The sequence below is a fragment of the Rutilus rutilus genome (assembly GCF_951802725.1).
Source record: "Rutilus rutilus genome assembly, chromosome: 1".
Taxonomy (NCBI): domain Eukaryota; kingdom Metazoa; phylum Chordata; class Actinopteri; order Cypriniformes; family Leuciscidae; genus Rutilus; species Rutilus rutilus.
Window position 1 is genome coordinate 57,364,702 of NC_140209.1, and position 24,742 is coordinate 57,389,443.

General features: G+C 40.4%; 1 protein-coding gene across 1 annotated transcript; it reads left to right on the forward strand.

The window, feature by feature from the left end:
- Positions 1 to 211: 211 nt before the first annotated feature.
- LOC311304881 (E3 ubiquitin/ISG15 ligase TRIM25-like) lies at positions 212 to 17,645 on the forward strand (the record flags this gene model as incomplete). The annotated part of the gene is made up of 6 exons (XM_084432224.1): positions 212 to 802; positions 3,067 to 3,162; positions 3,248 to 3,481; positions 15,690 to 15,849; positions 16,831 to 16,878; positions 17,125 to 17,645. The coding sequence occupies exons 1-6, from the start codon at positions 224 to 226 to the stop codon at positions 17,643 to 17,645; spliced, it is 1,638 nt and encodes a 545-aa protein (XP_084288350.1). The 5' UTR covers positions 212 to 223.
- Between the last annotated feature and the right edge of the window lie 7,097 nt (positions 17,646 to 24,742).

A 24,742-nucleotide genomic window follows, 5' to 3' on the forward strand; every position in this document is an offset into this window, starting at 1 on the left:
TTATGATATTTTCGACTCCACTTGAAGGACACATACAGTAAACACAGTAAAGTGACTCTCCTTGATCAGGAATGAGGAATTAAACTGCTTTACAGACACTCCTGTTTTACACATGTCACTCAAACACAGAACCAACTATTTCAACTACTCAGTTCAGGGAAACAGAAACTGAAGTGTTGTTGAGCTGTTGTGTGTTTGTGTCTCTCTGTATTCATGCAGTAAAATGGCAGAAGCCAGAATTTCAGTGGATCAGAATGAGTTCACATGTTCAGTGTGTCTGGATCTCCTGAAGGAACCAGTGGCAATTCCTTGTGGACACAGTTACTGTAAGATCTGTATTACAGGCTGCTGGGATCAGGAGGATGAGAAGAGAGTCTACAGCTGCCCTCAGTGCAGACAGACCTTCAGTCCAAGACCTGCTTTAGCTAAAAACACCATGCTAGCTGAAGTGGTGGAGAAACTGAAGAAGACTAAACTTCCTGCTGACTGTTACGCTGGATCTGGAGACGTGGAGTGTGACGTCTGTACTGGAAGAAAATACAAAGCCGTCAAGTCCTGTCTGGTGTGTCAGGAATCTTACTGTCAAACTCATTTTGACCGTCATGAGGATTATCACTCTCATAAACCACACAAAGTGATCGATGCCACTGGACGACTGCAGGACATGATCTGCCGTAAACATGATAAAGAGCTAGAAATGTTCTGTATCACTGATCAAGAATGCATTTGTGTGTGGTGTAAAGAGTATGAACATAAAAACCACAAAACTGTATCAACTGCAGTACAGTGGACAGAGAAACAGGTATGAACTGAGCGGGATTGATCACACAGAAATGAAAGTGTCTTCATTTACTCATGTTGTCCCAAACCGATTTGACTCACTTTCTTCTGTAGATTTTAAAGATGATATTTTGAAGAATGTCTATTTTACACTATACATTGAAAGTCAATGGGGTACAAAAGTTTCAAGTGGTTTAAAAACGAAGTGTGATTAATTGTACTAATGTGCACTTGTAGTGTACTTCAAATTAAAAGCATATTGAAAAAAAAAAACTGTACTTGCAGATAATATAATATTAATGAAATAAAAGGCCATTTAAGTGTACTTAAAGAGAGTAAAATGTCATGACTGTTTCACTTAATAAATACAATTTTTAATGTCAAATTTAAGGTTATATTTTAAAGTACCTTTTAATAATTTTTAATATTTCAATGTGACTATTTTGCTCCGTGCTTTAAAGAAGTGCACTTATTTTGATGTGTTTACATACTAAAGCACATGTAAAGTACTTGATTATAATTACAACTGTAGTGTGTTATTCAATATTTAACCCTTAGGGGTCCAACATGTTTTTAGGGCCCTTAAGATGTTTTGACATGCCCTGACATTTGTGCTTTTTTCAGTTGCTTATAAACATATTAATGGCAAAGGTGTCATTACAATCTATTCAGCACAAACAGGGCCGTTTTCACATTAGCAGATAATGAGTTGCAATGAGAACGACTGAAATCTCTCTCTTTTCATACAGATTACAGAAACTGAGAATATTTGTTTTCGTTTTGAATTAGATCATTTAAACATAGACACTTAAATGTTTATAAAGATATATTGCTCATGCCTGTGTGACTAGTATTCGCTGAGTGTTGTTTAAGTTTAGAGACGTGCTCCAGAAAAAAAGTTTACAGAGACAGAGAGGCAGAAATAATACCGTTTATTTTCTTTATTTTACAAAAGCACAATGTTTTCTTTCGACTGTAAGTGAACACATAAAAAATACATTTTACAGTTTATTTTTTCATATTTCTTAAGCCTGCATGACCATAAATGACGGAGTATTTTAAGTCTATTTTGCTGCTATGTGAAGAGAATCCAGCAAAATGCTCCGCCGTGTTGGTCGACCCCAGAGGGTTATAAGTTAATATATTTACATTTACATATACATTTATTCATTTAGCAGACGCTTTATCCAAAGCGACTTACAAATGAGAACAATAGAAGCAGTTAAACTAACAGTAGGACAACGTGTGTGTGTGTGTGTGTGTGTGTGTGTGTGTGTGTGTGTGTGTGTGTGTGTGTGTGTGTGTTCATCTCAGCCTCATTGGTCTGTCACTGCTAGTCAGTGTCAGAATATTTGAAATGACCAATCAAATCAAAGTAGGCGGACTTTACGTTCAAAGAATTTTAGCAGCGTGACTCGACGCTTCACTTTATGGTCAAGTGCGAGATAAGATGTAAGTAGCTAACAGCGTAAAAAAAAAAAAAAAAAACAGCCCAAATGTAAATTCACAGATGATTTACAGAGAAAATTCCTGTGTTTTCGTTTCGGTCGGGATCCGTGTAAAGCAGAATACATGAACTGCAAAGCTGGCACGTACGTGTCAGTGTCAAATAAAGGTGCTAGCGACCTAGAAGCCCACATAAATAAAGTATAGGCTACAAGAGAACATCAGGAGGATTGAAATTATTTTCTTACTGAAATAGTGTAGATTTTTTATTTTAGTAGTAGATTTTTAACCTATGGCCAGGAAAAGAAATAGTGTCATGTAAAAGGTGTAAAAGGTTTTTTTTAAATAGTATTCTATTGTTGCGGGCCAAACATTGAATGGAAAGGATGCATTACTTTATGTACAATAACATAGTTAGTTGCAAGGTTGTGGATGCATTTGCCAAGTATTTTCTTTATGCATTCACCCCCCAACCACGCCCCCACCCCTTAACCACGCCTCCCCAAACCACGCCCCCATCCTGTTTTCTGAAAACTAAAATATGGTCACCCCACACTTAAGTATATTCTTTTAAAGAATATTATTTACATGCACTGTTTTAAAGGAATGCTACTTTTAAAAGTACTTCTTTTTAAAGGACCAATTTTGATTCACAAATCAAATCAAATCATTGATCAACTCATGTACGCAGAGCCCAAATCAAAAATGATGACGTCAGTAACATCAAACTTCACTGATCAGTGGTTTGAACCTTCAGTATAAACTTGCCATGCTAGATCTTTAACCCTTATTGTGTGATAGTAGTTTTGTGTCATTCGCTGTTATTGGTTTGTCCTCCAGAAACAGCTGAAGGAGACGCAGATGAAGATCCGTCAGAGAATCCAGCAGAGACAGAAAGATCTTCATCAGCTGAGAGAGGCTGTGGAGTCTCATAAGGTGAGTCTGGAGAAGAAGAGAAGTGTGAGATGTCTCAGTTTGGACTCACTGAACTCACTGTGTGATTGTGATGTGTGTGTAACAGCGCTCTGCACACACAGCAGTGGAGGACAGTGAGAAGATCTTCACTGAGATCATCCGCTCCATTGAGAGAAGCCGCTCTGAGGCGACACAGCGGATCAGAGATCAGGAAAAGACTGCAGTGAGTCGAGCTGAAGGACGACTGGAGCGACTGGAGCAGGAGATCAATGATCTGAGGAGGAGAGACGCTGAGCTGGAGCAGCTTTCACACACACACCATCACATCCAGTTCCTGCAGGTAACAGAGATCTAGAAGAACTGGATCATAGTGGACTTGAGCAAGAGACTCACAGAGAAACATTTCATGAGAGCAGAATGAGACTAACTTAAGCAGGGCGAAAAAACACTCTAAAGCTCAGCTATTTGCATTTAATAAAAACATTAAACTAAACCACATTCATTTAACTGCAAATAACATGCAATTAAGTTTCTGAAAACATTACAGCCAATCTGCACTTATATATGTTTAAAGTATATTATTTCTGTTACAAGTACGGTACTTTCTTTTTCACAAGGAGTGTAAGTGTGAAATACTAGAGTTTGTAGCATTAAATTATGAATATGAGAAGAATGTGCTGACTGTGTGAAAGTGCTGGATTGAAGCGAGTGTTGTGGCAAATTCATAGTTCTTTTTGGGTCAGGTCTCAAAGAAGTTTCTCGGAGTCGAGGTTCCAGGTCAGAAGAATTAACTTTATTGACAAGCAACAAAGTGAGAAGCCGGCCGGCCGTCCGGACATCTCAGGTTACATTGGCCAGTGTTCATGTCTTATACTTTTTCTTATCGCTAGGTGCCCAATGGATACTCTCAAATCTATCTCTTCCCCTCTGTCACGCCTGGTGACCTTGGCACAGTTAGACATGTCTTCTCTATTGGTCAAACCTCACACAATGGTGCTCTGTTTTATACTTTGTTTTGACACTTCATATTGCTGATGCATACTGGTTATTTTCCATTCTCTCATCCTTCTTCAGACCTATTTTTTCATGCTTGTCATCATTTTTTGTTTTGTTTCATTACATCATACTTAGACATGAATCAAAGGAAAATTCTCCAACATATCCCCCCTTTGGGACTAATCCTAGTCCCACCTTCATTTCTGTCCCAGAATGTATCTTCATGATCAGGCTTCTCTCCATTATCTTTCAATCATGGCCAATATGGACCATCCATCTCTCTTATCAATAAGCCCACTCACGAAGGTACACCCTGGAGGAATAGTGCGACCAAACATCTCCGCCCCCACTTGACTAGGGTGGAGTAAAAGATCCCACCTTCCTTTTCTATCATCAATCTTGAAGGGATAGATTACTTCAAACATTTGATTTTTCATCATAATCAAAATATCTCAGTGTGCAGACTTGGAGTTACGATTGTCCCACGGTGCCAGAGGAACTGCACAGGCGCTTCCGGTGGCCTGGAGTGCTATCTGGGTTGCTCCATCGTTGCCAGAGGTGCCCTGGGCACTATCTGGTGTTGGAGCAAACAGTGGGTTTTTAAACCACCAGTTGAGTCTGCCCTTACTGGTCCAGCAATTGGTGACCGCGCTTGTAATTCATTTCTCTGTTTTACCCCGTAAAAACATCTACCAGTAGTCTGATGCACGTTTTACTTTTGATTATAAAAGCTTTAAAATATTAAAAGAACTCTGTTATAAGAGTAAAATGATTAGTAAGTGATAAAAATAGTAAAAACATTCTTATCTTTTCCCTTTATATCTGGTTGCATTACCTCGTACCACGGGCAATGACCTGCTTCAAACCTTGTATCGCCCCCTCTCATTCACATATTCATAATTGTGACAGTTAGTGTGATTATATGTAAAAATATTCTCAGTAGGATTATAAGTATAAAAAAGAAAAAGAAAACTCAGGAAGGGGTCCTTTATAAAAATCAAAGAAACAATTAAAACCCCTCTAACTAACTCCCTGCTCTATTCATATTCTACTGATCTGTCTAATTTTACCCCAAAAATAAAATACACAGTGTTACTACCTCCCTCTCTTATCAAAAACAGAATCAAACTGTTAGAAATCAGAAGTAACAAGGTACCCCATTCCTTACTCCTTCACCAGAACTCCTTAGAGGAAGTCATCTAGCTCGTCCAGTCCTGGCCCAATTTGGTGCACTCTTGTGTTTGTGCACCCGATGTCAACTGCCGATGGTTTGACTGACACATTAATCATCTGTTTGGCGGCCACGTTGGCTAGCATGGATCTTAGAAAAGGCACAACACAGCAGAAAAGAAGACACAAAACACAAAAGAAAAAGAAAAATGACAACATCCACAGATATTATTATTCCCACCTTAATGAACCATTTTTTCCAAGACCCAAATATAGAGTCAAACCAGTATCCAACGTGTCTGTATCTCCCCGCATTTTCAGCAACTTCTTGTCTCAGATCCTTCAGCTTCTTCATGGCCCTAGTAAAAGCTCCATCAGAGGCTGTGTTATTCGGAATAAAGGTGCAACAGTCAATTCCAAACATCACACATACCCCTCCTTTTTCTGCCAGTAGCCAATTCAGAGCTTGTCTATTTTGCCATGTCATTTTGCTGGTGTATTTTAGCTGATGGCCTAAGGCATCCATTGCTTGATCTTAGTCTTAATTGTTCTGTTGATTGTCAGAGCTAATCTGAGATGGTATGCCAAATCTTGGGATGACTTCTTTGGTTAAATTTTATCAGTTTATGCTTCTTGGTCTGCTGAGGGTTCTGCTTCGACCCATCTGCTAAATCTATCTATGAAAACTGTATCTGTATCGTTTTCCTCTTACTGATTTGATCATGTCCTCATAATCCATCACTAGATGTTTGAAGGGTCCTTCTTGAACTGGGATAGAGCCTATTGGAGTTGATGTTCCTTTTCTGACATTATTTTGTGAATCTTTATCTTTCTTATTTTTCTAATAATTTAATTTTTCTAATAATCTAATCTCCCCCCTTGCGCAATGGTCAACACCATGCGCATCTGGAATTAAAATGTTAAGCAATGGGGTGGGGTCTATCATATGGCCTTCATGTGATCTCCATATATATTGTTAGTGTCTCTCTTGTCGCCCCCCTTTGCTGCTATATATGTATTTCAGATCGAGAGGCTCTGGATTGCATTTGAGCAATGCTGTCTACAGTAGGTAGGGGCTGAATCAAAACAGATGGTGCCATAACTGCTAATTGACATCCTGAGGCTTGTTTCGCCTGTATATCAGCCGCATTTTTACCTTTGATCACAGTTATTGCCTTTTTTATGAGCTTCACACTTGCTAATGGCCAATTTGTTTGGAAACATCATAGCTGTGATTAGTTTAGTAACTTGGTCCCCATGTTGGATTGGGGTTCCATCACTCTTTTTGAATCCTCTTTGTTTCCATACTGCACTAAAGAGATGACATACGCCATTAGCATATGCAGATTCGGTATAGATGTTGGCTACTTTGTTTTTAGCCAACATGCAAGCTTCAGTAAGTGCTTTTAGTTCGGCCAATTGTGCTGAGCAAGGTTGTTCACAATGCTGCATCACAACAGAATTGAAATCATCTCCATCTCTCTGTACAACAGCAAAACCAGCATGATTGCCTAAATGGTCTCTAAAACACGAGCCATCCACAAAGTAGTCCACGTCTGCATCAACAATTGGTGTTGATTCCAAATCTGGTCTCAGACCAGTAAAGGCTAGAGAGGCAAAAATACATTCATGAGGTGTTCCCTCCCCCTCTAGCTGGACAAAATTAGCTGAGTTTGCTGCAGTAAATCTCCTTATTGTAATATCAGGATATGTTAGTAACATGGAGTATGTCAAACATCTAGCCTGGGTTAAAACAAAATGTCATTGTTCAAAATATTAGTCTAAGTCTTGTTGATAGCATGGTGGGTAGCCTTGAGCAACATTATTCAATTTGGTGCTATAATATGCAATATAAAAATATAAAATATATTTTATCCAGTCTTAAATGTTCCAAATCAAGCTTCAGGACTTGGTCCAAGACCAAGTGGTGAGTGTTTAAATACTTAGGGCATCCCAGTTTATGTATATTGCTTACAGAACAGAGATCAATTACAGTGTAATATTGAGCAGCAGGTGGAACACTTTTTCAATAGCTCATGTGGATTTGGGACTTCTGCCGGCCAATCTTCTACTATCTCATTGATTGCCCTTCAATCATGCACTAATCTCCATTTTGACTTACTAGTCTTTTCAACTGGCAGAATAGGTGTTACAATAACTAACAGTTTCAACTAACACTCCAGCTTTTACCAATCCCTCAATTGTTGTTCTGATTCCTTCTACTGGTTCTAACTTCAATGGGTATTGTTGTTTTCTTGGCAACTTCATTCCTGATTTTACTCTAATTCTAACAGGATTGGCTGACTTCACCAGGCCCACATCTGTATCATGCTTAGACCACAACTCTACCAGTATCTTTTGTTCCATCTCCAATTTCAGCTCCTCCATATTTGACTTCAATTCATTTTTCTTTTCTGTCTCTACTATTAATTTAGGGATCCTTAACATGTTAGTCGAGCATACAATTTTAAGATGTGTCATATCTGGTGTTTGAAAAATGAAAGGGTTTTCAGTGGCTTCCCACTGTTTTTCTGTGGCTTTCAACATCATTGGGCCTATATCTTTCGCTTGACACCCTTCATTCAGGTAAAGAGTTACATGTGGGATTGAATCGTCTACTCTAAACCATGTTTTAGTAAAGTCACATTTTTCAATTTGCAATGCTGTCCCTTCTGGTTCTACGAATATATAATTTGAATTCAAATATACTTTCTGTCCCCTCGTTTTTTCTAACCTGTCATTTTCTAATCTCGGGTTTCTAAGGGGGTCATATATCATTGTACAATGAAACTCAGATTATGGCACACTTTTTTTTAACTGTTCTGCTGGTTCTGATTAGTCTGTTGCCATGGTTGGTACATTTGGTCACGCAGCGGTTCATTTTGGGGCCATGGGTTAATAGGACAGTTCCTCTTGGTATGTCCAGGCTGGTTGCATCCCCAACACATGCCTTGAATGTCTTGTGTTCTTTGTTGATTGTTGTATTCTCTTCCTCTTCCTCTTCCTCTTCCTCTTCCTCTTCCTCTTCCTCGTCCTCATCCTCTTCCTGGCATTGCTCCATTTCTGTTGTTTAGCTGTTTAGGTAGGTATATCACAATTGGTGCACTTGGCTGTTGCTGATTTCCTGTGGTGTTGGATGTGCTCTGACCCATAGGGGCTGGTGCATGCGGCATGGCTTGTGCAGCTGGGTTCGGTATGTTTACCGCTGCCATAACTGCTGACTGATCTTCAACATCTTTTATGTTAGCTTGGATTTTCTTCTTTTTATTGACTAGGTCATCCAGCTGTAATTGGGTCAGCCTTCTTTGGAGCTCTCTTTCTTGATTCTTCATCTTCTGTTCACTCTTCCTGTATTGTTCTACTGCATGAGTCACATAGTCACAGAACTCTCTTGTCGTCTTTGAATTCAGTCCCACTACATCTTCCAGCTTGGCTTTTACAACAGTTGGCATGGCTTCCATTATGGCAGCCCTGAACAGCACTGTTATCACTGGATCTCGTTCAGGGTCTTTTTCCAGCTCTTGCTTCCATCTTCGTTATTGTCTCTGGACGTAGGTGGTTGGGTTTTCTTCTTCGCCCATTGGTTCCCCTTTTAATAACTTTGGATCCATCTGGGTGGGATAATGTCCTCTTAGGGCCTGCCAAATCACTGTTCTGTAATGGTCAAGTGGTATGGCATCCATCCTTTGGAGTCAACTGCTTGGTTAAGTCTTGAGTCATCAAGGATTTCATTTGTTCTTGCACCTCCCACACACTTTGCCAACAAGGCTTTGATGTCTCCGATGGCTAGTATCTTGCCCATTGTCTCTTCTTCCAGTAGTCGAATCCATTTGCCCGCCCCTTCGTGTATGTCAGGTAGGCGTGCTATCAGTCCGTCCAGATCTTGTCCCGCCCACAGCACGTACTGTCCTTGGTGTCCTTTAATCAGGATGGGGCACTGTTTTTGTTCCTCTCTTAGTTGGTCTCTTCCGTCTTCATGCAGATATGCTCCACTCATTGACCTTCTTCTCAAATTGTCCCCTCTTATCCAGTGTGGTTTGCTTTGGGGGAGTTCTTCCAAGAGCAGGGTCCCTGACACATTCTTGTATTCTTTGTTAGGGATGGCTGAGTGGGGTCTGTTTCTTGTGTAGTCCTGAAGTCTCTGATGTTCTCTTCACATGTTTTCCTCCAAGGCCTTTCGCATGGATTCAGTCTCTCTTTGGATTTGTTCTTTGGTGATGAGTATGTCTCTTTCTATTTCATCCTGTTCAGGCTCGGATTGCTCGGAGTGTCAGCTTCCATCTCCTTTTGCAGTCTCTCTTCAAGTTCTTGCAGGGCTTTGCTTGCATGATGATAAGGATTGGATAGGGTGGGGTCTGGGGTTACCCTGGTCAGATGTTTCATGCTTAGGTTGCTGTCTTGACTTCCCCCATAGTTCAGAGTGTCTTGCTTTGAAACTTCAAAGATGTCTGTAGTTTTTCTTTCTCTGTGGCCAGGGCTCACTTTTCTGTCGTCATCCTCTCCTCCCTCCCTACTTGCTTCATCACTTGGCTCGTCTTCAAAATCCACTTTACCTTGAACTGTTAAAGTTGCATTCACTAGTGGCAGTTGTTTACCGGTTGAATCATAGGGGGGTGCATAAGGGGGTGGGGCTGCCATTATGTCACTTTTATTTTCTATCTTCTCCCTAATTCCCTTAATTAATTTTATCCCCATGTCTCTAAAAAGATTCAACACTTCCTGCTCTTTCTCTCTCTTCTCAACTCTTTTTTTTGCTTCTATCTTTGGCTTTGTGATTCTTTATTAGTGCTCCCATTTCCCTGCACATAGCCAAATCAAATGTTCCCTCTGCTGCCCACTTAGTGTTTAACTCTCTGGTCCTTTTTTCCCATTTCCGAGATAAGTTTTTAATAGCATCTCTACATATCGGATATTGTGTTATAATCTGCTCTACAGGGGTCTCTTGTTGCTGTGACATCGAAGCCATTGCTGCAAGTCTCAATTATTTCTTCATTCAATTAATCAAATTATAATTTTGTGTTCTCAGTTTTCTGTTAAGTTTAAAAATTCTGGTATCTGTTTAGTTTTTTTTGAAGATACCTCAAATGGTTCGTATTTATACCTCAGACAATGGCTTCGGCATCACTTTTTCTAGCTGGTTGTGTATATTTCGTTTCCAAATTATGTCCTCCCCCAGGCACACCAGTTAGAAACTCAAACCACCGTCCTCGTGCAGTTACTTCTCCTGCCCTATATAGATAAGTGAGAGATGGGGTTGATTTCACTTCATGGCCGTTCAACATGATGACTGAAATATTTAATTCTTCTCTGCTACAAGTGTCTGATTCAAATGGTTCAAATAAATCAATTAAAGTCTTTCTTCCTTTTTAAAAAAAAAAAATCTTCTCCCTCTATTGCCCCTCGCGCCCCTCCTGTTCTTCCAGAACTGCGGCATTCTCGGTTGATGCAGGATGTCTTTCTATCTCCTGCCTGTTTCGGTGAATTTACATCCACAAATGAGTTATATCTCTTGGATCTTTTTCAAAAACAACCAACACTGCCAGTCTTTCCAATGTCCAACTATCTACAAAGACTGGCCTGATTTCCCCTCCCTGCTTGACTTCAAAGATTGTGTCACTCTCCCATTTCACTGACCTAATGTACGAATCCACCTTTATATATACATTTCTCAGAATGGTTGCCACTTTCAGTTCTCTAGGCAAATTCCTCCTTTCCTTCCTTTTCACATACAGTATGGAATCCATATTGGATCTATCTTTATTTCGATGGCTGTGAGCTGTGGGTTCAAAAGAACTGTTTTTAGAAGATTAAATTTGTTCAAATGTGGTCTCAGGGCTTCAAGAGTTATCTGGTTTTTTATCACATTACGCCAATCCACTAAGGGCCACTTTCGTTCAACCTGGTTCAAATTTGTTATTCCTGTCAGTTTTTTCAAAAGCTCATTCTTCCCTTGGTTTGTTAACTCCTGTCTCCGTCCTTCATTATCTATGAACTCTTTTTCTAACCAGAAGTGATTCTTAATTCCTTTGGTTAGTTTTAATGCCTCTTGAAAATCATTTTCATCTTTTCTTTCTTTCTGCAACCTAGTCTCCTCGGCCTCATAATTATCTCCCACTCTGGACCACATGTGTACTTTTCTTCAGGTGTCAAAAGGTTAGAAAAAACTCTATCTCTGTCACTGTTCTCCCTCCTTATTTTCTTATCTCAATATAAACGCTTTCAGTCTGTTATAACGCACACTCATACACCCGGGATTTCATACGCACTGTCACACAGCTGTGCACAAAGTCACTCACACCCACGCAGAGTCGCTCAGACACACACACTCGGAGTCACACATACACACAGAGCTTCTCTCACACGCAAAACCGCTCTCATACCCACTACAAAACCACACACACACGCAAAACTGCTCTCTCACCCACTCGAAGCCACACACACACAGACAGCCGCTCTCACACTTATTTATTATTTTCCTACTTTGTCTTGTAACAAAGGAAAAGTCAAAGTCAATCAATCAAACTTTTGACAATATCGGCTGTGTTTCCCTATCCGGATCACAACGATTACAGTCCGGAAGATGGCCAAACAGCCGACAAAACCAATTTCGTGGAATATTTTTTGTTCTTTGATATCTTGATTTCTTTATTTTAATTTTAATTCTCCTGTCATCAATTTTTGTTTTATCATCCATTAAACTTTTAATAACACTGATTCAAAAATTATTTCTTGTAAGAGTTTTATTTTATGTGCCTTTGTCTGTCTCAGCCTAATTACTCCCTCCTTTCTCACTGAGCGGTGCCAAGGTCACTTGCACACAATTGCAACAATTTCGGGACAGTGGCTCAGCTGCAATTTCATGCAAAGCACAGAGCTCAGCCAAAAAACAACTGTAACAATTTCGGGACAGTGGCTCAGCTGTAATTTCATGCAAAGCACAGAGCTCAGTCAAAAAACACTTTATCTCTGCGTCTCTGTCCCTTCCATGAATTTTTACTCAAATACAGCTGTATAATTTCTAACTTTTAATTTCTATCACTTTTGGATTTTTGGAAAAATACATTATAAGTAAACTGTATTTTATTATTATTATCACTTTTACTAATTTTCTCAGAAATGACCCTTCCCCCTATTTCTAAGACGAAAAATCACTTAGACAAACAAGACTACAGATTTTTCTCCTTCTACTTAAGATGAAAAATCACTTTAGACAAACCAGACTACAGATTTCTCTCCTTCTACTTAAGATGAAAAATCACTTACACAAACAAAAAACAGATCAGACTACAGATTTTTCTCCTTCTACTTAAGATGAAAAATCACTTAAAAACAAGTCTACAGATTTCTCTCCTTCTACTTAAGATGAAAAATCACTTTAGACAAACAGGACTACAGATTTCTCTCCTTCTACGTAAGATGAAAAATCACTTAACCTGTTAAGCTGCAACCCCACTTTTGAAAAATCCCCAGAAATGACATACCCAAACTGAAACAGATACAGTTCATGAACCCTTTGCATTAAAAGCACAAGTATGATCTCATTTGAAAGCTGACACCTGGCAGTTTATTGTAAATGTAGAATTAATTATTGTCATAATGACAAAAATTGTTATAAATAGCTTCAAAGTTTTGTAAAATTATTAGAAATTAATTTTTATGAAACATCCTCATGAAAATAAAATTGAAGTTGGCACTGGAGCAATCTAGAAATGCACTACAGCTAAAGCCATATGTCTAAAAATTCTATGTTTAAAATCTGAAGATAATAAGTCCAAAACTCTGTATTTAGTTAAATGTTTTTCAAGACCATGTCAAATGACTTTATTTTGATTTGACGCTAAAATGCTACTGATGTTTATTGTCATCTTCTAACCATCTATCCAGTATATTATCTCTATTGTTTTGTGGTGCAGACGATCCCCATTCAGTCTCAGTCTCCCCCTGCACACATTCACACCTCTCCAGCCTGGTTATGGCTCGAAATATGCATTTCTTTTGTCTGCATTATAGTTACTAACGACTGGCTATTCACAGGCTCATTCCCTAATTAGGGTAAAATAGGGTTTCAGTCCCTAATTTCTTTTCTCAAAGTTTACCACACATTTTAAACTGTATCAAATGCATTTCTTGAATAAAGACACATTTCAGGTAGCATTCAAAAAATAATAAAAGTATAACTTCTAGGTAGCAGGTGCACCTAGGGCTAGCTAGCATGTTAGCTTAGCACACCATCAATACACGACAATTTATGAGATTAAAACCATGTTTGTGCTCTAAACTTACTTTTTAACGCACGTTGAGTATTTTAAATAATCTTCTGTGATCTAATTTGGCTTCAGATAAAAAAATCAGACAGAAAATATACTATTGGATAGTGTTCTGCACAATGATAGTCTATATAGATTAGCATTACATTATAAATATAATCTATTATTATGAAAATACCTGGCATGGCTTGAAAAACACAGGTAACTCAAATATCAGTGCAATCATGTTTATTGTCTTCAAAACATCTGTATCTGCATGTTACAGCGCGATCTCTGTAGCTTTGTGTGTATCAGTCAGGTATCAGTGACGTCCTGGAATGTCACATGGTCATGGCTCTTCTTCATGTTCCATATATGGACTATTATTGTGCATGTAGCGCCCTCAGGCTATTGGTATGAATTAAAAAACACAGTATCGGAATACCAAATGCTCATAAAGATTACATCGACGCATTTGGGTATAAATTCAATAAATATTATTCCTGTCTATAGAAATATGATGTAAATCTATGAGAATCTATCAATATTTCTCCAAATCTGCACAGTTTTGAGCTAAAGCCCTGAGGGACGTTGTTTTGTGTATCGCTGTCATGACGACAGCACAGAGTTTTTTATGAATGAAAGCGGCTGACGCGCATAATTCATATTAAAGGTATCGACTCATTTTTTCATTTCATAACTCCTGACACAAATTAAGACATAACTGTCACTATGAGTTTCTCAGAATACAATAGTGGTCAAATACTGAAACTTGAGTATTATATCTTTTTAATTATGTATAGTTTGTCAAGGTATAACATTAAATCTGATAGTAATTTTGAATTAAATAAATAAATAACGCTTCAGTGCGCGGGCGCACTGGCAACGGTTAACAGGTTAAACAAAAAACAGATCAGACTAACAGATTACGTGCTCATCATTTCAAACGCACTTTTCACGTAGGGCGTTGCACGACTAACATCAAACAGGACCAACAGATCACGTGCTCATCATTTCAAACGCACTTTTCACGTAGGGCGTTGCACGCACACACAACATATAACAAATCACGTGCCTCTCACGTGCAACGCGTCTACTGCGTTGGGGCCACGCGCCTCTCGCGTGGGTACACGCCTCCGTGTACAAATAACGTGCCTCTCACGTTATAACGCACCTTTCCTGCGTTTAGGGACAATACAACATATAATCTTGCAAACGCACTTTTCGCATAAAATACTGTGACGCACACATGTACAATGCACCTTCATGCGAATGGAATACGCACTTCTGCGTATGGACAGACAAACAGATACTGCATGCACTTTTTCTCAAAACCTGGAACCTACCCTCCTTTTACCTCCTTATCTTTTATCACTTTTTAGGTTCTTTTTGGTGGAGTCTTTTGTTTAAGGCAGTCACCAACCGGGCGTTAGCTTACCAGGGGCAGCACAAAACAAATATAAGCAAAATTTGCTTACCTTATATTTATGGCGCGCCTTTGTTTTGTGAGGCCTCTGCCAGCAAGCCCACTGTGGTCACTCCTCGACCCCTTGTCCCTCCTGGCTGGCTCGCCAATTATGTTGTGGCAAATTCATAGTTCTTTTTGGGTCAGGTCTCAAAGAAGTTTCTCGGAGTCGAGGTTCCAGGTCAGAAGAATTAACTTTATTGACAAGCAACAAAGTGAGAAGCCGGCCGTCCGTCCGGACATCTCAGGTTACATTGGCCAGTGTTCATGTCTTATACTTTTTCTTATCGCTAGGTGCCCAATGGATACTCTCAAATCTATCTCTTCCCCTCTGTCACGCCTGGTGACCTTGGCACAGTTAGACATGTCTTCTCTATTGGTCAAACCTCACACAATGGTGCTCTGTTTCATACTTTGTTTTGACACTTCATATTGCTGATGCATACTGGTTATTTTCCATTCTCTCATCCTTCTTCAGACCTATTTTTTCATGCTTGTCATCATTTTTTGTTTTGTTTCATTACATCATACTTAGACATGAATCAAAGGAAAATTCTCCAACACGAGTCACTGAAGAGAAGTGAAGTCAACAAGAGCCGCTCAGATCTGATATAGTGCAGGTTATTGGCTGAAGTGTGGAGATGATGAGTTTTGATTTCTGTTTTCTGTAGAGTTTCCAGTCTCTCTCAGCACCTCCTGAATCTACAGACGAACCCGACGTTTCCTTCAGTTCTCTCTCCTCTTTTGATGGCGTGAGAGAATCTGTCCGTCAGCTGAGAAACGAACTGGAGGATTTCGGCGAAGAGGAGATCAAGAAGATCTCTGATAGAGGTAAAGTCCTGCGTCTCGTTTATACAGACGTGTGGAGAATGATCCGAAATATGAACGTACAACAGTTTCTGAAATGTTCCTATGATTTATAAAACATGTGCACAAATAATTTGGTAACACTTTATATTACAACCCGCAAACAACTGCGTAAGTAAACCGAAATTACGGTGTATGTTTCTGTAATTATAGTGTACCTCCGTGTAGGTATAAGGGAACAATAATTAAGTTTTGGGTAATAAAGGGGTAACAAGCAGATATACAACCTGCAAAGAATTTCGTAAGTAAACTGAAATTACGGTGTACATTTCTGTAATTATAGTGTACCTCCGTGTAGGTATAAGGGAACAATATGTTAAGTTTTGGATAATAAAGGGGTACAACCAGATATACAAGCAAATTATTTATAATGTAATAATTTTAAAACTAACAGGTACCTATTCTGTTAATATATTTCAGGCAAAAATTGTACGTCTACACCGTAATTTCGGTTTACTTATGAAGTTCTTTGCAGGTTGTATATCTGCTTGTTACCACTTTATTACCCAAAACTTAACATATTGTTCCCTTATACCTACACGGAAGTACACTATAATTACAGAAACGTACACCGTAATTTTGGTTTACTTACGCAGTTGTATGCGGGTCGTAATATAAAGTGTTACCAATAATTTTGCTAAACTCATCCCACTTTATAAATCACAGTTCATCTTTAATTCAAGTGCATTAACTCTACAGAACAGCCACAAACATCCCTTGATGGTTTAGAAGTAATAAATACTTATGTATATATTGAAATTGAAATCCATTGAAATTTAGGATTGAATCCGATACGTGTGTTTTATATATGAGGCATCTGGAGATTCTTCTGTTCTCAGAAATGAGTCCTGCATCATCTAATATCAGATTAGAAACGTCTTAGAAATGGATGTATTTTATCTTGTCATTTCTCTTCACACTGTTCATGTCTGTTTATTTCCACAGTCACATTCACCAACATGAATCCCAAGACCAGGAACGACTTCCTACAATGTAAGTCACTGAGAAACAAGCAGAAAAACTCACTGAATGTGTTCATGTTCTTCCTGTAGAAGGAGAAATAAACATGATATAAGAGTTTTATAATTGATCATGTAAATGATGATTTGCACAGGATATTTGGTCAGCTGTACTGAGACACTGATGATACATTGAACATTGATTCATGACGAGTTCAGATACATTAAAAGATCAGACAGATTCATAATTCCTGTTTCTGATGTGTTTTCTCTCCATCAGATTCCCATCAGCTCACTCTGGATCTGAACACAGTGTATAAACGCCTCAGTCTGTCTGAGAGGAACAGAGTGTTTACTTACACTAACACACAACAGTCGTATCCTGATCATCCAGACAGATTTGATTGTTATTCTCAGGTGTTGTGTAGAGAGAGTGTGTGTGGACGCTGTTACTGGGAGATTGAGTGGAGTGGTGAATATGTGTATATATCAGTGTCATATAAGAGCATCAGCCGGAAGGGACAGGGTTATGAGTGTGGATTTGGACATAATGATCAGTCCTGGAGTTTGTTCTGTTCTTCCTCCAGTTACACATTCTGGCACAATAACATACAGACTGTTCTCCCTGTAAAGTCCATCAGCAGAAGAATAGGAGTGTATGTGGATCACAGTGCAGGAACTCTGTCCTTCTACAGCGTCTCTGACACAATGAGCCTCATCCACACAGTCCAGACCACATTCACTCAGATGCTCTATCCTGGGTTTTATGTTTGTTCTGGATCATCAGTGAAACTGAGTTGATGATGTTTCAGAATAGACTGTAGAGAGATTTTAACCATAATGCTTTGAGCTGATAAATCAGTAACAGTGAGATGTTTCAGAGACTCTTATTTTAATTTTCATTAATATAGCTGAACTTTAGTGTTTTAGAGTCTCTTACATTTTCACATGATTTTTGGAAACCTCAAAATGTGAGTAAACAAGATGCAACAAACAGGCTATTTCGTTCTAATGTTAACAAATTCACAAGATTAAGATTTATAAGATGTTAAGATTTATATAATCCAAATATAGCCAGAATACAATATTATTAAAGCAACTATTATTTTCTATGAAGTAATGATACAAGCTCAGAGACATTTATAATCTTTTGATGTTTTTGATGTACAGTACACAGAGGGCCCTATTTTAACAATCTGAAACGCAAGTGTCAAAGCGCAAAGCGCAAGTAACTTTGTGGGCGGGTCTTGGCGCTGTTGCTATTTTCCCGGCGGCATAAATGACTCACATCTAAAATGGGTTGGTGTGAAGTAGTTTCCTATTATTTCCGGATTCCTATTATAACGGCGGATTTGCCAGGCGCGCGCCAGCAGTGGTTCACAGCCAAGGAGAGCAACGCTCTCATCAGGGACGTTGGGGATGGAGAAACCCACCCAAATTAACTTCGGTTAAACAGGCGTATGATAATTTGGGTAAATGTGTAAGCTAGATGTATGCTTTTATAATAAATTGTCTATCTATCTATCTATCTATCGTAATAATGTATGATTTGCAAAAATGAAAACTGCTGCTTCTGTGTAGATGAGAGAATCAAAGTGTATGCGCGTTGTGCACACGCTACATTGATTATGGCCAAGCATGCGCCCTTAAAATAGCATATGAATAACATGTGCAACGCGCCAATGACTTTAAACTATTTTTTCCTGGTTAGTGGCGCAATTGTTTTCTAAACCTGCAAAATAGCATGAAGGAACGTTTGCGCCGGAACACGCCTCCTTTTTTGCGCTGAACCGCCCAGGGAGCGCAAGTTCATTCCCTAGTTTAGCGACGTGCTTCTGTCACATGCCTGTCCTGTCTTGTGTTGCACATGGGTGTTTTGTTATTTTGGGCCATGTGCTCATGTCATTGTCTGATCCCTCCCCCTTGTTATCTGATTATTGTTTGAGTTCTTCCACCTGTTCCCTCTTGATTAGTTCCCTTTATAAGTCCCCTCATGTTTGCAGTCTGTGTCGGTTCGTTGTCTAATGTTTCCTGTTCCCTGTGATCCTCATGAAAGTTTATGTTCTGTTTTGGGTTTGTATTTATTAAGTTATGTTTTCCCCCTCGTGAGTTTTATTTTGTGTTTAATGTTTCTTTTGTAATAAATTATATCAATTATCCTGCACTTGAGTCCTCGCACCTTTTTGCATTCATCCTACCGTGACAGAATGAACCGACCATCTGAGGACTCAGCAAAAGAAATGGGCATCTTCCTTTTCCCATCTCCCTGCCCCTCTGCTCAACAAGTGGATCAGTGTAGCAAGTGTATCAGTGTATCAGGGCCAGCGTAAAGGAGTTTGCTCACCAGTTTGTGGTTGTAGCGGAGGGGCTCAACATCAGCTACGCAGAGCTCAAGGACATTTAACACCAGCCTTAAGGGCCGTACACACCGGGACGAATATCGGCGCGCGTTATTCGCCAGCGTTTTTCAACGCGTTTTTTGTGTTCACACCCAAACGATTTTCGCTGACGATGAGCCGAGTGAACATGCAAATTCATTCCCTGAAATTAGATGGCGCTTAATGTAAAACAGAAATACTCCGCTGTCGCGTTTGTCATATAGTTCTTTATGTTCCGACACCAACGAGACCAGCAGCTCTACAATCATCTTGCTTTGCATCTTCCTCGTCTTATTTCTTCCCTGCAGTGTAGACGCTGCTTGGCGTATATCTTCTTCGCCGTTACGTATGTGTGCTCGGCAAGACCGTTTTGTGTTTGAGCGCCCCCAAGTTGTGTTTTACTGTAACTTCAGAAGCTCCAGACACGTGAGCAAAAGCGCCAATCTCATTGGTCGGATAGTTTTTGACGCGGCGCGTCAAACCAAAAAAACGAACCCGAGGCGTTTTTTTTAAAAATGACGCTTTTACGCGTGGCGTTTTTCGCGTCGGTGTGCACACTCACATTGGCGCCCTTTGTTTAGTCACGAGACGTTAAACGTCGGCGAATATCGCGCGCGGAATTCGTCCCGGTGTGAACAGGCCTTTAATATGCCTGTGCCTGCCTGGGAGATGGGAATGCTGGGGATATTGTCATTCTGGCAGTTTGTGGGGTATGTTCACCATCGCGGATGGGAGGGTGGTCTTCCACCCCTTGGCCCACCTCCCATTTACCTCACAAACTCCCACCCCAGCGATCCGTGTCTGTTCCTGAGCCAGTGGTGTCTGTTCCTGAGCCGGTGGTGTCTGTTCCAGTTCCTGAGCCGGTGGTGTCTGTTCCAGTTCCTGAGCCGGTGGTGTCTGTTCCAGTTCCTGAGCCGGTGGTGTCTGTTCCAGCTTGTTCCAGTTCCTGAGCCGGTGGTGTCTGTTCCAGTTCCTGAGCCGGTGGTGTCTGTTCCAGTTCCTGAGCCGGTGGTGTCTGTTCCAGTTCCTGAGCCGGTGGTGCTTGTTCCAGTTCCTGAGCCGGTGGTGTCTGTTCCAGTTCCTGAGCCGGTGGTGTCTGTTCCAGCTTGTTCCAGTTCCTGAGCCGGTGGTGTCTGTTCCAGTTCCTGAGCCGGTGGTGTCTATGGTGTCTGTACCAGTTCCTGAGCCGGTGGTGTCTGTTCCAGTTCCTGAGCCGGTGGTGTCTGTTCCTGTGCCCTGGCCGCCCGAGGGGTCGTCTCCGCCCTGGCCGCCCGAGGGGAAGTCTCCGCCCTGGCCGCCCGATGGACAGTCTTCTCCGCCCTGGCCTGTCCCTCCCGTTCCGCCCTGGTCTGTCCCTCCCGTTCCGCCCTGCCCTGGTCTGTTCCAGCTTGTTCCAGTTCCTGAGCCGGTGGTGTCTGTTCCAGTTCCTGAGCCGGTGGTGTCTGTTCCTGTTCCTGAGCTGGTGGTGTCTGTGGTGTCTATACCAGTTCCTGAGCCGGTGGTGTCTGTTCCAGTTCCTGAGCCGATGGTGTCTGTTCCTGTGCCCTGGCCGCCCGAGGGGAAGTCTCCGCCCTGGCCGCCCGAGGGGAAGTCTCTGCCCTGGCCGCCCGATGGACAGTCTGCTCCGCCCTGGCCTGTCCCTCCCGTTCCGCCCTGCCCTGGTCTGTCCCTCCCGTTCCGCCCTGCCCTGGTCTGTCCCTCCCGTTCCGCCCTGCCCTGGTCTGTCCCTCCCGTTCCGCCCCGTCCCGCCCTGCCCCTCCCGTCCCGCCCTGCCCTGTCCTGTCCCTCCCTGCCCTGTCCTGTCCCTCCCGTCCCGCCCTGCCCGCCCTGCCCGCCCTGCCCGCCCTGCCCGCCCTGCCCGCCCTGCCCGCCCTGTCCGCCCTGTCCGCCCTGTCCGCCCTGTCCCTCCCCCTTGTTATCTGATTATTGTTTGAGTTCTTCCACCTGTTCCCTCTTGATTAGTTCCCTTTATAAGTCCCCTCTTGTTTGCAGTCTGTGTCGGTTCGTTGTCTAATGTTTCCTGTGATCCTCATGAAAGTTTATGTTCTGTTTTGGTTTTGTATTTATTAAGTTATGTTTTCCCCCTCGTGGGTTTTATTTTGTGTTTAATGTTTCTTTTGTAATAAATTATATCAATTATCCTGCACTTGAGTCCTCGCACCTTTTTGCATTCATCCTACCGTGACAGCTCCTGTGGAGGGAAAAGCGCGCTTTGCGCGGGTGCAAAATAGGAATGATACATGCGTCGGTGTACAAAGTCAATTGCGCTGGGTGCAAGATAGGGCCCAGAGTGTCTTGACTTGGTGCTCTGGATTCTGACATTTTATTTATTTTTAACGTCCCCCTGTGGTGAAAATCAGGCTTTTAATGTTGTTTATATGTCTATGTGGTGTTTTTAATATACTTTAAGACAAACTGCAGTGAACCAAAGGCAGTCTCAAAAACATGGTTTGAAATCGCTGGTGTTTCTGACATCACAATCTACCTTGTAACCAATCACATCAACATACAGGCAGACTTTAGCATATCATTAACTATTCTCTGAAGCAATTCAGTCTCAAGAGAAACCATGTTATCCCGGTATATTTTTCAGTTGATATGAAAAATCGGGTACATTTAGCAATATAACGGGTGAATGATGAACTATGCCTTTCCCATTGACGTTCTGAGTTACTGAATGAGTGGATCTCTGAACTGGTGTGAGTGCGTGGAGGCGGGGCTAATTTGCATATTCATAGTACCACACATACTAAATGAGGCAAGGGTGTAGTGTTACATTCAAGCTATTTTAAGGCATGAAGAATTTTTTTTTTCAAGGAAAAAAGCGTTTAAATGTGTAAATTTGGTGATCAAAGGTGAGTTTTAAGGGATAAAATGATTGACTACAGGGGGACTTTAACTCTTTTAAGACAGATTACTATGTGATAATGCAGCTGTTTAATTCACATATTCATCAAAGTCACCTTTATTTATATAGTGCTTTCTACGATACAGATTGTTTCAAAGTAGCAGTGATAATATTATAAATATATAAATATAATTATAATAAAATAATGCAACAAAGTTTGTTTTGGCTGGAAAGCACCCAATACACATTCATGAACATATGAATATGAATATATGTCAGGCCACAAATCCACAATAAAACTATGCATGGGCGTTTGCTTTGGTGTTGCACTCTATGCAAGATGTCTCTCTCTGTGTGTTTGTCTGTGTCTGTCTGTCTGTGTGTGTGTGTGTGTGTGTGTGTGTGTGTGTGTGTGTGTGTGTGTGTGTGTGTGTGTGTGTGTGTGTGTGTGTGTGTGTGTGTGTGTGTGTGTGTGTGTGTGTGTGTGTGTGTGTGTGTGTGTGTGTGTGTGTGTGTCGACAAGGAAATGAAGTTCACGAGCACCGCTGAGCAGCGATTTCGGCCCTTAAGAGGTTTCATAGTGAATTGTGGCGTCACTTCGTTTTAAAAAGTTTGTGGGACAGGAGTCCAGAAATCAATTTCAATAGTAGGCCTACAATGAGTTCAATTTATCAACATTCAATTATCAAAGTCATGTTTTATCCTTTCATCTATAATACAATTTGTCCTGAGATTCTTCACGTTAGTGAATAAATATAAAGATTTGCATAAAGCGATCCTGTGAAAGCAGGGTAGGTGATTTGTTCCCTCTCTGTGAAGTCTCTTCACATCCTGATAGCAATCACTAAGTTAAGTAGTCTAAAGATGTATATTATTGTATAGCCTACTGTATATCATCTGTGGAAGGCAGAGGATTGTCAAATCCTTCTTGCTAAAAAAATGTATCTATTGTATGAAAAATCTAATTCAGGATTCAGGCCCCATCATGACTGACTTTTAGCTTCTGACCAAGACTGCATCTCAATACTAGATTTACTTGATCTTAGTGATGTGTTCGACACTATAGATCATGACATACTCTTAAAATGGATAACACAATTACACTGGTATCAGGGACAGGTGTTACAAGTTCTCCCCGTCTAGGGTTGGGAGAGCGTAACAGGATTAAATTAAATCAAAACTTAAACGTGGATGGTTCCCTTCAGTCCCCTGTCCCAGAAATGTGAGCCAAAACTTGATACAAACGTAAAAATATTTATTGTGTGAAAGTTTCAATCTTCAGGAGAAGGTCACCAAAACAATAAACAAAAGAGGAATCTTACTTTTGGAAGGAGAACTAAATGACCTACAGAGGTAAAAGAAAATAAATAAACAATATATGCTCCCTCCACTCCCTGACTAACCAAAAACAGGGATTAACTTATTACAAAAGAAAAAGGTGACTCAATCTCCCTACCGTTTTCCATAAGAGGTAAAAAAATATCATATAAATACAATACCTTTTAATACCGAAACAAAGTTAGAAAGAAAAATGAAGAAACAAATCACTATCTGATAACAAAGCTATAATGCTGTGTTGACACCCAAACGCACACAAAAGATGAACTGCAACACACCAGGACAACACACTTGGTTACTACAACAAACACACAAGTCTGGTGCAGGGAGAAGTGAACCTCTCAAGCAGTGTTCAGTCTGCTCTCTTATAGCGTAGCTGTGTAACACTCCTTACGAGTATCAGGTGTGGCTAATTAACTGCAAGGCAAGCAGAGTGAGGGAGAGACAGAACAGAGCACAAAACAAAAAAACAACAACAAAGTAAACAAAGTTTAACAAAGTAAAATACATATCAAAAACACTTATTACATAATATGTCCACAGGACGTAACACAGGCATTACAGTGGTTTAGATCGTACCTGTCTGAATGTTACCATTTTGTTTATTGAAACGGAGAAATATCCAAGTTAACATCAGTAAAATATGGAGTGCCGCAGCTCGCAAGGGTCTGTTTTAGGCCCTCTGCTATTTTCAATACACATGCTGCCCCTCTGTAATATTATAAACATGGAATTAGTTTCCACTGTTATGTTGATGATACTTAGTTATATATATCATCACAACCAGGTGAAATCTCTATAAATTATCCAATTTGACAGATCTGTGTTAAAGGTATCCAAAATATTGGATGACCAGTGTTTTTCTTCTATTATATTCGGTATTACTTATTGGACCAAACATTTGTACACAGAATCTCTTAGAATAATAGAAGGATGTACTGTTACTTCATCCTCTACAGTTTAAGTTCTGGTTGTTACAGTTGTGGACAATTTCATGTTCCCAGTCCGCACTCAATCGGCCGAATGGAGGCATCCGATCAGCGGGGGAAGGTCTCTGCGCGTTACAGTCTTTCCGCGTGGCAAAGTCATATGTTTCTCATATGTATTCTATCGTTATTTCATCTGACTTCATAAATGAAAAGGTTTTAATGATATCTGTGCATCATTAAATGTGAGCGAATGTTTGACTATTCTTTTTAACTCTTTACTGAAAATAAGTTAATGAGTCCATTAGAATAAAATCAAATGTTTACAATTTATTATGTCAGGTAAATGTATGATGCCAATTACATAATCAGTTCAAAGATAATCAATACAAAACATCAAATGCTCTG